The sequence below is a fragment of the Homalodisca vitripennis genome, chromosome 4 (genome assembly GCF_021130785.1).
Source record: "Homalodisca vitripennis isolate AUS2020 chromosome 4, UT_GWSS_2.1, whole genome shotgun sequence".
Taxonomy (NCBI): domain Eukaryota; kingdom Metazoa; phylum Arthropoda; class Insecta; order Hemiptera; family Cicadellidae; genus Homalodisca; species Homalodisca vitripennis.
The window spans coordinates 40,690,505-40,707,764 of record NC_060210.1 but is presented as its reverse complement, the minus strand read 5'-3'; the positions used below and the strand labels follow the sequence as shown (position 1 = coordinate 40,707,764).

General features: G+C 30.2%; 1 protein-coding gene across 2 annotated transcripts in view; it reads left to right on the top strand.

Moving 5' to 3' along the window:
- LOC124359187 (ankyrin-3-like) overlaps positions 1 to 17,260 on the top strand; it is a 303,715-nt gene that overhangs the window by 274,311 nt on the left and 12,144 nt on the right. The window contains exons 14-21 of one of the 2 annotated variants that reach the window (XM_046811725.1): positions 1,336 to 1,476; positions 2,076 to 2,231; positions 2,325 to 2,423; positions 2,791 to 2,988; positions 4,959 to 5,136; positions 11,261 to 11,356; positions 16,753 to 16,887; positions 17,147 to 17,258. In XM_046811725.1, coding sequence (XP_046667681.1) covers positions 1,336 to 1,476; positions 2,076 to 2,231; positions 2,325 to 2,423; positions 2,791 to 2,988; positions 4,959 to 5,136; positions 11,261 to 11,356; positions 16,753 to 16,887; positions 17,147 to 17,258 — 1,115 coding nt within the window. The remainder of the gene's footprint in view (positions 1 to 1,335; positions 1,477 to 2,075; positions 2,232 to 2,324; positions 2,424 to 2,790; positions 2,989 to 4,958; positions 5,137 to 11,260; positions 11,357 to 16,752; positions 16,888 to 17,146; positions 17,259 to 17,260) is intronic. The other variant, XM_046811726.1, reaches the window with a different exon arrangement.

The window sequence follows — 17,260 nt, the reverse complement described above, 5'->3', positions numbered from 1 at the left end:
AGTACTTGCAGTGTGTTTTAACAGATTAGCTAAAAAGTAGTGGAGTGTCTAAATGTTGAGATATTAATCAGTCAGTTTGTGTGACCTCTGGTATCAAACATTTTATAGTACTTTTCACAAAATCAAAGGATGGGAAAATATGTATTTTAATTTTATTGTCAAACTTACTCTAATGTATCTCTTTTTCCTTCTAAATGATTTGATGGATAAGCCTAAATTATATATTGCCAACCTGTTTTTTATTGCTGTAATTAATCCCATGTATGAAAAAATGTTGGAATACAATCTTAATGCTGAGATCAGAAAAGCAATCCACAGCAAATTTATATCTCAAACAAGGCAATTTTATTACAAATATAGAAAATTAGTATTAAATGTTCAACGTCTTTGATTTAAATTTGCTCTATTTTATTGATATTCCTCACAATGTTTTTGTTTTCATGGTTTTTACAATTTAGAAATATTGAAAAGCGACTATTACTGATTGCTTTGTATAAACATGTGACTACAAGATATACATTGTTTAATTTAATATAATAACCATTATAGACTGTTAACAAGTAAAAAGTTATACAAGTATAACTGTGTATAGTATATGATAGATCACATTATTACATTCCATGCAATCTTTAAATGTTTTGTATGAGAGGTAACTGAAAGGTTTTGATGATATAAATTTACATTATTGTTGGTTTTTGTCAGCGCAGCAAAAATAAAAAGAGCAAAGTTTTAAACATTAAAAAAATAGTAAAGCTGTTTGGTAAAAGATATTGCTATTTTATATGGAAACTTGAAACATGTGAAATTATTGTAAAAATGAGTGGATCATTTTGGTATTACTAAACCTGGTGTGTAAAGATTTTTTTTATGCTTAGTCAAAAAAGTTGATACCTAAAGTTTGAATTTTATTTTATAATTTTTATATGAAAAGAAAATAAGATCGTTCAAGCCATATAAATATGAAACTATTAAATGAATTTTCTAGTAAAAAATTTTTTAATCATTGAAAATCACCAGTATTTTAGAATTCTATAACGACCTATCCACACTCACCACCAGCACTCATAGCATTAGCCGACCGTACAAATTCAAAACTTAATTTTATATTTAAAAATGCAATATTTTATTCTAGTCTCAAATTGTACTGTTTCTAACTCCAAAACTTAATAGTTCAGATCTCTTTTTGACTAGTAGATTTGCTATCAATAGTATAAACTGAAAAAGGCATTATTTCTGTTAACCTCTCCTAGCTCTAGTATTCTATACTCTGCTTTATCGAAATAAATATAGTCACTTAAAAACTTTGTAATAAAGGTATTTTATCTTAATCTGCAGAATGGAGTGACACCCCTTCATGTAGCCAGCCACTACGACCACCAAAATGTGGCCCTACTGCTGCTGGATAAGGGCGCATCACCTCATGCCACTGCAAAGAATGGACATACTCCTCTCCACATCGCTGCCAAGAAAAACCAAGTGAGTACACAATAATACTGCATGGGGAAACAGACTGAAAATTAAATATTTATAAAAATGAATAAACTCAAATCAAGATATTTGAGTCTGTTTCAGTCATTGGTGGTTTACTATTTGAAGGAAAATACATGTTTCCTCTGTGAAGTCGTTAAACATGTAGCCTTTTCCAAACATTTAATTTAATAATTATGATATTAAACTCATACTTTGGTTTGACATATGTTGACTAAAGATGACTCTCTAAAACAAAGCAGAAATATATAATGATTATTTTCAACATTGGTGTTTACCCAAAAACTTGTATTATAGTTCTTAGCATACAGATTATTTAAATTGTTATCATATTGATTAATATCTTTAACAAAGGAAAAGAATGGGTAAGAATATACTACTTGCATTGGAAACTTGAATGTTTTTAGGCAGCAAAATAATAATTAGTTTTCCTGGTATTTTTACTTAATTGCTGAGTTATAAAAATGAGAACTATAGATAATGAAATCATTCTTTAGTTGATATAAATGTAATCATAACTACTTTAAAATGTTCAGTATAATGTTCTTATGCTTTCTGGAACTATATGGTCCCCACTCGTATTACAGATGGATATAGCAACAACTCTGCTGGAGTATGGGGCAAAGGCCAATGCTGAGTCCAAGGCTGGCTTCACCCCTCTCCATTTATCAGCTCAGGAGGGTCACATAGACATGAGTTCTCTACTCTTAGACCACCAAGCCGACACTAACCACAAGGCCAAGGTAGAACCATAGACTCTTTTTAAATCAGATATCAAGTAAAATATTTGTAATATATGTGTAAAATCTTATATTACAATATTTCTTTGTTGATAGAATGGCCTGACGCCTCTACACCTCTGTGCCCAAGAAGACCGTGTCAGCGTAGCTTCCGTCCTTGTCAAAAATGGTGCTGAAATTGACACAACCACTAAGGTAAGAAAAGTGTATTAAAGATGTTTTATTTAGTTAAGACAATTGAAATGAACCTAGCAAAATTCACCTAAATCGAATAGTGAAAATAGTTGTAAAACAAACAGAGTAAACAGTGATAATTTGCCACTATATTGAGGTTATTGATGTTAATCAAGCAGTAATTCAGTAAAACAGTAGTAGTTGCTCTGTTATCTTCATGATCTCCCAGCTTTTTCAGATAAAGGTTAACAGCCATCTACACTAGTTTCAAAATTATCTTTGTTAATTTAATCCTATATCATTAACAAATTTCCCACAGTATATATGTGTTTGCTAGTTCAGCTCTAATATCTTAATTTGTATGTTATATGACAACCACTTGTTACAGGCTGGCTATACCCCACTTCACGTGGCATGCCACTTCGGTCAGCTGAACATGGTGAGGTTTCTGCTAGATGAGGGCAGCAAGGTGAGCACATCCACTGCGGTTGGTTACACTCCCCTGCACCAGGCAGCCCAACAGGGGCACTGTGCCATCATCAACACTCTTCTGGAGCACGGGGCTCCACCCAACGCTACAACCAATGTGAGTATATCACATTAGAAATTGCAAATGCTGAAGTTTATGAGAAATACATATTGTCTAGTCAGAATTAAAACTAGGGTAGATTTCTTGACAACTAGTCTAATACTCAAAGAAATGTGTCATTCATCAATTGACAAAATACCAAGTTTCCTGACCTATTTGGCTTAAAGCTGTCTGGAAGAGATCCTTATTCTCACCAATGGAGTACACTGAACTCTCTTTCTTTGCTTATTGCCCTTAATTAATTAAATTTTGAAATGTTATCAATTGTGGAAAGACAGTCTACATCTAAACATGTCATTGCAGTTTGTAATTAGGGCCCGTCAACATAATAATTATTCACTAGTGTGTCACTAGGTTCTGTCATCACTATTATTAGACCTGGCTTAACTCATGCTGTGAACAGTTGTTCCAGTGAGTCATTTGCATTTTGTATTTTCTATGCACTTGTGCACTAAGCCCAAGCTATTTATATCAGCTCTACCTGCCATTGACATTTAACAGGAGCATAGCCACTCCTATCAGCCGAATGCAACATTCAGACCCAAACTGAGGCATAACAAAAATATGGGAGCTTTATACTGACATAAATCTTTATCAGACATTTTGTCTTACAGTTACTAAACTATATTTTTCTGTCTCTTCAGAGTTTGCAAAAATATACTATTTATAAATATCTTTATGTGCAGTTAAATGTAATTCAATTCAGTCATTCAATTAAGTATTAGCTGGGACTTCATTCAAGGACTGATTAAACAAGTCCACAGCACCTCAAAACAAAAGAGAGTTTTTAATGCTATAAAACTATTGACTATGATATTTTGTATAATTTAGGATTGTCAGAAGAAAATTACTCTTCTTTTCCATGGCCAACTTGATTATCCTTACTACAAAGCTAAATTAAACTCTGATTGACTATATTTATTATTCTTACATCTTTATTTAACTTACAATTGTGAATCAAGTGTTGGGTTTTTATGTTGACGTAGTGTAGGAAACTGCAGCTGTTAAGGAATACATCAAGTAAATACATTTAAGTAACTTTTGATTATTATAATAATAAAATAACTTGTGAAAACATTATTACTGAGTTAAAGAGCAAATTTAGTTAATGTTTTTAATATTGATCTTTTAAGATTACATTATATTACAAAGTAACTCATTCGAGGTTATAGAGTGGCATTGTTTGTTGTGAGAGTTGAATCATATTGAGGATAAAGTTCCTTCCCATTATTGTACCAGCTGAAATATGTCCTGTACAACATATTTTTGTTTACCAGGTACCTTATTAACTATTTTACTCAAGAAGTGGAAACATGGGCATCAACAATAATTTTTGTAGCACTAAGAGTAATAACAATAGGCTTTTTTAGGTTACTAACAATAAGAAACATTTTATTTAGAAATTCATTTTAGTATTTAGGGCCAAAATATTATGTAACCAATTATACCAAGACATTTAAAGTTATATTATTTTGAGAGTTTTAAAAATTTAGTTATGGAATTGCTTTCCTTCTGGTGTTTATAGCATGTTTCTGTAGCGAAATAATAGGATAGATGATAAATATTTTTGTGTATGTGTATGAAACGTCTATAAAAATGTCATTACAGGGCCAACAAATCAAAAGTGAGAAAGTGATAAGGTTGGACATTCTGTCATTTAGTTGTAATATAAGCAGCTCCACTCACAATACTAATATAAGTTAACAGGTTATTTTTCTAAAAAACGAAACTGTTATTTCTGTTTCATTTATGACAGAAATGAATAAATGATTATTTACTATCCAATAACTGATTAATAAAAACAACAATAATAACAGACAAATTAGAAAAAAATCATAATTGGAAAAAGCCAGATTGTACAAAAACGTTCCGTGCAATTTGATTTCAAATCAATGACATCACCAAATTATTCATTATTGTTACGCAATACTTTAATCTTAGAGATTTAAATGGTTTATGATTTACAGCAAGGACAGACAGCACTGTCAATAGCTCAGAAGTTGGGTTACATCAGTGTTGTAGAAACACTAAAAGGAGTGACAGAGCCCACAACCATCACACCCTCAGGGACAGATGAGAAGTACAAGGTTGTTAGTCCAGAGACTATGCAGGAGACCTTCATGTCAGACTCTGAGGATGAAGGAGGTAAGAGAGAGTGTCTTATTAGTGTTCATTGGTGAGTTTAATCAGTCAATAGTATTGGGTTCAATTAAATCTTCTTGAGTGGTTTATCACCTGCACCATTGGATGAACTCTGGAGTTGGTCAGGATATTTTGCAGTAGTAGTTATGTTTGAATTTCACTACGTGTCATATTTCAGCATTTACAGTATTTTCTTAGGACTGATTTGAAATTAGTAGAGGCTTTTTAAGCATCATTAGAATAAAAATATCTCTGCATATATTTATAAATTCACCGTTAATGGGGTTTTGTTTTATTCTTAAAAGACATTCTGACTGCAACTGCAAGTTATAATGTATCCTTTGTACCATTTCCTTACACCAATATATGTTGAAAAGGAATGTTAGGTGATTGTTTTATAGTAATTGGTTAATTAATCCAAATCTTAGTTTATACTTAAATGTATGTGAGGTGGTGAATATTAAAATTCATACAGCTGCTGCAGAAACCCTATGTTAATAGACTTGTTTATTTGTCAGATTTTGAAATATTGTCATTTAGGTTTTTGCGGGAAAAGCACAGTCTTGAGTCTTAAAGAAAGCACAGTGTTTCGTTACAAGAATAATTTTCTTTAATAAGTTATCATTTTCATTTGTCATGTCAGTTGTATCTCTGTTTATGTTTAGTCTCACTTCTTGTTTGTCTGGAGATAACATATTCAAATCAAATGTGCTATAAAGATGCATGTTAATATCATCATGAAGAGTTCTATGAACAATCACAAGTGGAATTTCAAGAAATCAGAATTCTGAGGTAGTAGTGTCAATATTGCTTTCACTTTCCATACCCACAATTTTCTGGACGGGATCGTCATTCTTTTCTACAGTTGAAATAGTTTCTGTTTACATTCTCTTTAGAGTTCATCAATGATGTTTGTATGTCTTTTATGAAAGTGCTCATGCCATTTGTGCATTGCTATTTTTTTCATGACACCCTTCCTGTGTACTCTTTTCAGTATCATAAAAATCTTAACTGGAAGTTTCCTAAACAAAACACTGAATATGATGTTTGTACACTAAAGACGACTTCCAAATCCAATAAATAAACACAAGTCTTCATCAGAAACAACCTGTAGGTTTTGATGATTTTGCTGAGATGAAGTGGCAAAGGGCTTGGTGCTTTCATCACCAGTGCTGCCAACTAAAGGAAAATGAATTCCCTTTCAGCAAACCACTGCTTGAATATGCTTAAAACTGTGTTTAGTTAAAAACTCTATATATTTGATGTTCGTAAATGTTGGGGTCTATTTTGATTGTTGGACAACCATCCAGGTTTAGGCACAATTTAAAATAAATTATTTTAAAATCCAAAACCTTAATTCTATCCTAAAAATGCTTCATTCCAACTTATGCCTTGTAGTATCTCATTTTAATGCTTAAAACTATGACATTTGGTGAAAAAAAAACATAAATTAATTCCTACAAATTTCATTTATGTATGTATTTGTATTTCAAAATTGTTTTTTAACCATTTAAAATTAAAATATAGTTGGATTTTCTTTTATATGTCTTCAACATTAACTTCCCTTACCATAACAACTATGTAAGAGAGGCCATACAGAGGTAGCAGAGAGGAATTTTAAGTCTTAACTTCTTCTCTGTAATAACAAGCAAGTAAGGAATTGAATTTAATTTTTTTATTAAGATTAATAGGTTTATATGTGAGCTTTAAAATAAAGTCACAAGACATAGATTGTTAGAATATAACACTTCATAGCTGAAAAAATACCAGAAACCCAAAGTATTACGCAAACTATGAACACACAAGTTCACACATTTGCTGTTTTAGAAAATAATAAATACAATTTTATTGGAACAAAATTTTCATACAGTTTTTGTGCATTATTAATTTGTAAATTCAATAAGCAGATCACTTTAGTCCTTTCTTTTGGATTGTGAAGTTAACACTTGTATTGTGTTACTGACATGTACTTGTACAGTGTTACTGATTGTATTGTGTCACTGAACGATGGCAAATGTCTGGAAAAATCCTGTTTCTAAATTAATGTAATGTTCAATATTCAGATTCACATTTAGTCATTTATCAGTTATTAAGTAGCCTGTCAAAAATGCTTACAACACAGATCGCATAAACAGTTGCAAGAGGAGAAACAATAGTGCCAATTCTCTTCCTTTTTATACATTAAACAATATTAGAATATACAGTAAATGGCTTTGTGTTCTCTCCCTGTTTGTAATTTATTCAACAATTTCTTTTTAACTATTTATAATTTGGAAACTATTTGAATCACCCCTAGTTGTAAGTGATAATGATTCACTGCTATTACTTGACTTGTTATAAAGTACAGTACACTTAGTATTCTTTATTAACGCTTTGATTACACAACATGTACTTGCTGCCTTTGGCTGAACTGGCTTAGCTGGATTTGTACGGCTGCTCTAGTAGTTGCTGCATGTACTCACTGCACATTGGACAGTTTAAAACTACAGTACAGTGCAACTCTAGTATCACTTGTATGTCTCTAGTAACACATTGTATTACTGTGGGCTGGTGGTCACTTTTTATCTGAAATCGTTAACGTTTCTTATTTTAGGATTTTAATAATGTTGACTATGTATTTGGTTTCCCTAAAAAAATGATCAATTTCTATAGTGTAAGCAAACATTTGAAATATTTGAACACATCGGATACACTCACACCTTCTCTAAAGGTAAAATAACCTCCTGTGTAATTGAGAATAATTCCATACGTATACATAAAACATATATTTTAACAATATTTAATTTTGTTTTATGAACAATTGTTGGTTGTTGAATATCGTAAAAACTGTTAGTATTATATTTATATTAGTCGTACAAGATAAAAAACTACAATTTTTTAGTCTAATCCATCATATTACCACAGTAGTTTCTAAAACTGTTAGTAACACTGAGCGTTTTTGATGGTGATTAATATAAAATATGTAAAGTAACTGTACCTGCATATTTTATTATTATCCAATTATAGGTAATCAACAGTTGTTTTTATGTTGGTTGCTTGATTAAAATGAATTATAGAGAAATTAAAGTACCCCCAAAACTTACACACCATTTTTCAAAAGAGGCATTTTGACCAATGCTTGCACATTTTTTATTTCCTAATAAAATAATAATAAGGACATTTATTTCTTTTTGTTACATATCTCATTGTTTTTTTGTATACATATGTTTTTATATATTGAATCAAAATGATCTCACACTATTTTTGTCTGAAATCAAGGCTGTTTCATATTAAACTGATTTCTCATATATATATATATATATATATATATATATATATATATATATATATATATATATATATATATATATATATCATTGTGAACTCATCTCAAGGACCCCCATCCTTTAAAACAGCCATAGTGGGAGAGGACGATTTCTTAACATATAACAATATGTCAAAAGAAAATAATAAAATGACACAGTATAGCCTAAAAGACCTGTGTTCAAATGACAGTGGGATACACCAAGATTACACTCAGTTTAACAGTATTTCTATTGGCTAGATACTTCTTAATGTTGTAACATTATGCTGTTATTTAAAAATGTTCGTAATTCATTTTTATAAACTAGCAAACATCCAATTCTAATTTAATTGATTGAGAAATAGAATTGATAAGTTTATAATGGTTGTAGAAGTTTTTGTTGATTACTTCAGATTTATTTATATACCGTAGATTTATGTACATGATTATGAAATGTACTAACTATGCAAGTAAGCAAATAAATATTCTATTAATAAAATAAATTTGTATTCTCATATACAGTATTGTAATATTATTTTACAATAATTTATGTTTATGATAGTGCTTGTTCAAAATCATTATGACTTTATATCCGCTGTAAAGACAAGCTCATATTCCAAATTTATGTTAAGAGAAATGGTTTTTTCTTGTATTTCTTTTATGTATTTTTGTGTACTTTTGGTTATAATTTTGTTGTTATTAATGTTGCAAAAATAGGATATTAAAGAATTTATAAGTATATAAGTTTCAACAACTGGAATCTGTGCTCTTCTTCTGATAAAAAAATTCTTCAGGCATAAGGTGAAACACACAAAATAAAAAAGGAAGATAAAAAAACTCAAGCATATGCCTGAGTGATTAGTGCCAAAACCAACCGTATCACTTCACAGAACAAGCACACTAAATAAACTTACCTACAACTTGTTCTGTTTTTAACCATGACTGGGGCAAGTTCATTACCATATTTGTGTTGGTTTTTAATTTTTTTGTTTGTTTCACTTTGTGCCTTAGAGTATTTTGACATCTGAAGAAGAGGATAGAGTCCAGTCCTCGAAACGTTATGATTTATTTTTGTAACATCAACGATGACATGAAACATCTGAAAACCATTATCCTTTTAAACTATACATTGGTAATAATAAACTTCAAACAAAAAAACATAGTCAATTTGAAATTATTATTAAAAAGAGGGTACCAATGCTGTATGCCCATTTTAGGAAATATTGATCACAGCAATAACTTTGATGGGTATAGTTCTACTTCAAAATGTCTAAGGGGGTGGGGGAGAGAATCTGTTTATTATTGACCAGTTTAAAAATTTGGAAAAGCCAAATTCTGTTTATGCCCTGGACAATGTTTATAGTATAGAACACATCTACTATTAATGTCTATTCTTACACTAAAAATATAACAAGGGTGTGCCAAAATACATAAATGAGAGCAAAGGTATTCTTAGTGAATAAAATATAGATATCAAACCCAAATACTTATTATACCACAACTATTAGATCATGTTTCTTTTTGATGTATTTTTCTTAGAGTGAAATTGTGGAATGTCATGTGACTAGATATTGAGATATGTCACTATTAACATGTGTTCTACCTGTTCTACATAATTTTTAGAGTTCTATTTCTCCCTCTATCTCAAATGTTGTGTAGGTGGTGTGTTAGTGACTAATGAATGCTGTCATCATGTCTCTTGAATGTTCCCACTAACCCCTACCACTCTCATGTGAACTACTGGCTTCTCTCCTGCTCATGTTCCTATTACTCACCATGTAAACTTTCACTAAAATAACCAACTTGTTTAACCGTTTGTTCTCTAACTTATTTTTCATTTAACGTTTTTTCATAAATTAAAATTATTTTTCAGTACAACCATCTGAATTAATTTCATAAACTTAATCACTTTAGATTAAGCTCAAAAGGAACAGATTTTATCACATGTTATAAAACTCACATCAGTAGAAACCATCTTTACTGGCTTGTATTGAAATTACTTTTTGGCTGTTGAATGGCTTGTGTTTTCATGTTATGGCTTGAGTAGAACATCATTATTGTGTTGTGAAAAGCTCAGGTATCTCAACAGTTTAAAATGTAATACAACAGGGCATAAATTGTGGTTCCTGATCCAAGATAAAATTCCGTTGAGAGTTTATAACATTTTTGAGATTTACTCAGTCAAAATGGGGTTATGTGCAGCTTGCATGTAATAAAATTGGAAATAAATTCATTACTTAATCACTTCAGGATCCACAAAAATCTAAATTGCTTGCTTTATAATAATTGGTTTAGTTTAAATTTTTATCAACCACCTGGTTGGTGTTACACTTACCTTTTGCTTCTGAGACATCCTATATTTTTTGCAAGTTTTGTACAATATAAATACTAAAGTTAAAGTTTATGACATTTCTGGGAAATTACTGTAGATTTTTAGACTTGTTCCTTTAAGCTTGTTTTCTAAAAGGGTTTAATCTATAGACGGAGCTGTTTAAAGGCTGCAAGTTGATGCAAAATTTGTTTTTTCCAAAGGCAAAGGTACTTATTTTAAATGACTTTTGTGTCACTAGATAGCTTAGATGGGATGGCTTGTATGAGGTTCTCATAATTTATACAGTTTTGCTTATAAAGCCAAATTAACATTTCACTAAGACTTGCAATCTGTGATGGCCAGTTAAGAAGGAGCCTACTGAATCTTTAAATCTGTTTTTAAGATGAGGACACACAATATTTCTTATACACTTTTTGTAAAAGACTTAACGTGGAAGGGAAACTGATGTGTGCATGGTAGAGCCAGTGTAGTGCACGTCGCGCCGCACGCACGCTAACCCATCTGTGTATCAGGGGAGGTTCTGACTGGCGAGTACGCTCAGTTCGGGCAGCCTGCGCACGCTCAGCACGTCTATCTGCCTTTTTACCAAGGCGATACCCTCCTCACACGTAAGCATGGAACCTGCCTCTCTCTCTTTCTCTCTCTTGCTTGCTCACTAGCTTGCTTCTTGGCTGCGCAGTGCTTTAGTTTTTTTGCATACTTTGTTATAATATTTTTGCTTAAATATTGTACCTAATTATTTATATAATTTGATTTTTGAACTACATTTTTAGTGGCAGTACAAATGGTATTTTTATTTATTGGTTTTTTTTTAAGAATGTTATACAGTTGTTTTTGAAGGTAGAAAGGTAGGTTACTATTTTTTGTTTGATAGTAGCATAAATATAGAGGACATGTCAAATGAGTTATATACAAATTTTGCGTAGTCTGTTTTAAAAGAAATTTTTCAAAAAGTATTGACATATTTTATACATATTAATCTATTCTGGTTTATTTTTATCATCTTATGACATACTTTTATATTTTAAATGGGGATAAAATCATTATTTTTTGACAATACCGAAAAGTTATTTTATCAAATATAGTATTATATTTTAGTCTTATAACACAATATACTTGCTTGTTTCCTCCTTCTGGTACAGCCAATAACATGTTCCACCACTCCCACTCACTTATCCTTATATTCAGAGTTAGGTTTTATCTAAACTCAAGGTATTTTTAGATTAATAAAAATTACCATGAAATGGAATTCATAAAAAGGACCTCACACAGGGATTTAAATATTTAATTTTTTCCAAATTCTCAGTTTTAGTATGTTTTAGTTTTTTGCTGTATAAGCATTATATTAAATAATATCTGCATAATATGCAATATAGTAACATTTTATTTATATTCAAATTGACTAAAATTATATTGGTGTTTTTTACAGCAAATCTCTAATGTATTTTGAATTCTTTTGAACTCTAAATAATAAAGATTTCCCTGAAGCAACCTTATAAAATACACCACTGGAGTAAAGTTTGGTATATTTAATTTTGTAGAGCTTTGTATGTAATATTTTGTTCTTTTCTCTAGTGTTTACAAAATAAAAATTTTTCATAATCCAATGGCATATTTTGGATTCAGAAAAACATATTTAAGTTGATATTCCGCTATATTATATGGGGTAAATATGTCAAATTTCCATTTTCAAAAATGTTTAGTTTTCAATTCCCGAGATATACAATTTTTTAACCATGAAACTTAAATTGGATCATTAGTTGTTTATTTGCAATTTCCCCTACTTGATAATATTGCTAAATTTGTGTCTTGTTAGTTTATACTAATATTTCTTAAATATATATTAAACGTTGGTAAATTTTAATAATTGGCTTATGCCACTACTGAACTATAATTCAACATTTTTAACTACTATAAGGAATATTACCTTCCACTTTCATCTGTTTCCTCACTGTCATAGATTTATTTTGAAAAATATAAGCTATTCTTATAGAAATAAATATTTTGTACTTTCACTCCCATCTCCCACCGTGTTTTAGTGACTTTTTAATGTTTTTTTAGAAAAGAACAAGCCTTGTCAGACTATAATTTGTTTTTCATTTCAATTTTCGCATTTATTAGTTTTAATGCAATATAAATATTTCCCAATAAAAATATTCTTATAGAAAGTGTTCTTACAGAAAATTGAGGTTCTTTGACTCTTTAAAAATGAACCCAAAATAAAAGAATGTAAATTATAAATGTTTTATGCTATATGTACCTCGTGCTACATCAGCATTATAAGTTTCAAGTATGTAGTATATCTGGAAGCAACCAATCTTAATGCTAGTGAGATGAAGATATATAGCATTATTGCAATAGATAAACAGAAACAAAACTTACTCACAGTGAAATAATACAATGGAGTAATTATTACACTAGACAGTGTCACTTCAAGATTAGAGGATAAAGTAATTTATTACAAATATTTGGGACATTTGTATATTACATCTAGCCATAGACATCGGGATTTAAATCCTATGGTTATAGATTTATTCCCATAGCTGATTCCCAGCTTTCAATAGACTTAAATATTATGTAATATTCAATGCTTTTATAAGTATTCCTTTTTAAATATTGTGTACAGTTCACAATCTTTGCAATATGTTAGTATTATTAGAGTTGAAATTCAACTATTTTTTGGTAATTGTTGAACAAATATTATGAATACATATGTATTTATATGTTGAGTTTGGGATGTTAGAATGTAAATCTAGCTTATTAATGCATTTGTAGTTTTTGTAGCATGTAAAATAAATGGTCTAAATAAGGTTTGTAAATAATGTGATAATATTTATGGCGTAGTGATTGGAATATTGAAATAAAATTAGTTTGCTGATACATAAAATCGTAAAAAAATATGTAGATAAACAGAAATAAATCACATATAAGCTGATCTAGCTAGCAGCATAATTCTCTGTTTAAACTTGTAAGTACACTTGTTTGCTGTAGTTAATTTTGCCAAACTATTATTCAGGATCAAGTGATCACTTTCACACATTTTAGTAAATCAGATTGTTTACCAACTTCGATGATTAGTTATTTTTCTCAGTCAGTAAGTAAGTTAATATTTGATTTTGACTGATTCTGCTAATAACTTAAAATATCCTGAGTACACTCATAAATGTTTCAGAATTCATGGTATCATTTTGAAAATTGTGTCACATGTTAGTAAGTTAATATTTGATTTTGACTGATTCTGCTTATAACTTAAAATATCCTGAGTACACTCATAAATGTTTCAGAATTCATGGTATCATTTTGAAAATTGTGTCACATGTTAGTAAGTTAATATTTGATTTTGACTGATTCTGCTTAATAACTTAAAATATCCTGAGTACACTCATAAATGTTTCAGAATTCATGGTATCATTTTGAAAATTGTGTCACATGTTAGTAAGTTAATATTTGATTTTGACTGATACTGCTTATAACTTTAAAATATCCTGAGTACACTCATAAATGTTGCAGAATTCATGGTATCATTTTGAAAATTGTGTCACATGTTAGTAAGTTAATATTTGATTTTGACTGATTCTGCTTATAACTTTAAATATCCTGAGTACACTCATAAATGTTTCAGAATTCATGGTATCATTTTGAAAATTGTGTCACATGTTAGTAAAACACAAATGCAAACACAGTCAAACTAATTACCAATCAACTCAATTAAATGTGTTGTTTTCATAAAATGAATATTAGTTAAAAAGAAAAGGTAAAAAGTATTGATAGAATTACCATTGTAAATTAATTAATTAAAGGAACATTTAATTCAATTATATAATATAGCAGTATTGTCAACTTCTTTTAAAGTTATTAATATTTTTTCTAATTATATCTAAAAAAAATTGAATGTTACCCCTGTTTACATAAAAAACTGTGTAATCAGGGTTGCTACTCATAATTATTATAGATCAGATCTTTTATATAGAAAGGAATTAAATATATTAATTTAATACCAATTTATCAATTATATCTCAGAATTGAGTTTGGTAATATCTGCTACTGTTTTGTTGACTTTTAATTTCTCTTCGTATAAGCATTTCACTTGCCTTTCCTATTTTATTTCAGAAAATTATGTGATTCCATGTTTTAAGAATCACTTAGTTTTGAATAAAGCAACCAAATATTGAAGTGCGAAATGTAGACGTCTCGAGGATATTAGCACATCTGTGGCCAGTTTTAATAACATGGTGGTAGAGAGGGGGAGAGTCAGGGCAAATATAGCTCTGACTGTGAGCCAAACCATCATGGCTGTCAATCCAACCTAGTTCTGTTCATAATCCGGTGTGAAACGTTCCGCTCTTATGTCCAGGATAAAAACTGTTCTTGCTGTTCTTGTTAAATGTATGTATATTTCACATCCATACTTTATGTTTCATAATATTATCTTGTCACTGCACGATATGTAATGCCGAGCTGTACCTGATTCCAGTATCCATAAAAATAGTATTGCGCAATAAGATAATAATATAGTCTTGTAGTGTTCATTTGCTGTAATTTGTAACAGATTTATTGTTAAGGTAAATTCAGTTTAAAATTATCTAAATTTTGACTTTTGAATTTTATTCTTTGTTCAATTTTAAAAAATACTGCTAAAAATATTTTTAAATGGGTAACCAAATTGTACTATGATTAATTGATAAACTATTGTATGGCAACTTGGGCTGATGTTTACTATGATTAAAAAAAGACTGATTCATTTTTTATAATAATTTGTTGTAAACAATTTTTAAACATAGACCGCCTTTGGATTCTATTTCAGATTCATAATGTTTGACCCATCTTTCTGAAACATTCATTAATATTAAATGTCTTTCACTTTGTTCATAATATTAAAAGTTAGGGTAACACAGGAATTTTAACTAACTTATTTAAACATAACATATATAGCAACAGTGATATATAAAAACATGAATATAAGTAACTATAATGTATATTATTCAATGTTACCATTTGCTACTGGATTGGATAATTTTATCATACAGAAAAATAATAATTTTTGTAAATATATATTGATCGCAGAAAGATATGTCTATATACAGAAAATATATGTGGTTACAAATAGTTTTTATAAGAATACGTAATTAATTAGTGTTTATTTTTAATAGCCAATTTTCTGGTGTTTTCCTCTACATTATAGAACTTTGGTAATGACCTAGTTGATAAAATTAGGTAAAACATATATTTACAAACGGTTTTACTAGTTTTGGCGCACATTCAAGAAGCCACGAGACGGTTGGCAGTGCATCCTTGTTTACCTTTTGTATACTGTAACACACAATGTTAGTGTTTACAGAGAGGCGTCTGTTCAGTGAAATTCACTGCAGAATGGGAACATTAAGATAACTAATGTGAATATACCAGCCATCTAGCTTATGTATAGGCTATTTTTACCATACTATAGTAGTGTTTACAGGAAATGGGAATATTTAGAAAACTCATTTGGATGCACCAGCTAGATAGCTACTGTATAGGTTGTTTGTAACACAGTATGGCAGTGTTTACGTAGAGGGATCTGTTCAGTGTGACTACAGTGAAATGAGAATATTTAGAAAACTCAATTGGATGCACCAGCTAGATAGCTACTGTATAGGTTGTTTGTAACACAGTATGACAGTGTTTACGTAGAGTGATCTGTTCAGTGTGACTACAGTGAAATGGGAATATTTAGAAAACTCATTTGGTTGCACCAGCTAAATAGCTACAGTATAGGTTGTTTGTACAGTATGACAGTGGTCACGGAGGACTGCAGTGGAATATGAACAGATTGTTTGAATAAAATAGGTATGGTTTAAACAATTGTGTTAATTATAATGTTTTTGTGCAGTATGTAAGATTCTCATAGTTTCCTTAAAATATTGTTTTATTTTTATAGTATGAATTAAAAAATAACTATCCAAATTAAAATCTTTTTTGAAAAAACTAAACTGAACAAAGTTACAAAGTTTGTGTTTGTGTTCAGGTGAAGATACCTTGCTTAGTGAGCAACCATACAGATACTTGACGGTAGATGAGATGAAGAGTCTAGGAGACGATTCTCTGCCGATAGACGTTCGCCAGGATGAGAGGATAGACTCCAATCGGGAGTGTATGACAGGTGAGATCATGACTGAGTGTTCATTTAGGAAAAAGTTATTCGTTTATTTATAATCCAAAACAATGTATTGTATGAAAGTCAGTACTTATAAACATGGAGGTTTATATAAATCCATTTTGGGACCAACCTTCCATATGTACAGTTTCATTTTCAAATATTTTCATTAGGTCAGATCAATCCAAATAATGACAGCTAGTAAATGAATAATTGTTGAGACATTTATCCTCATTTTAGAGTAAAACTTGTTTAACATTTTCAGTGCCACCAACTGCTGTAGATGACACTATCAGCCCTCAACATCTCAAGGAGTCATACTCCCAGTTCACTACTCCTGATAACATTGACATCTCAAAACAAACAATGCATGTCGGGT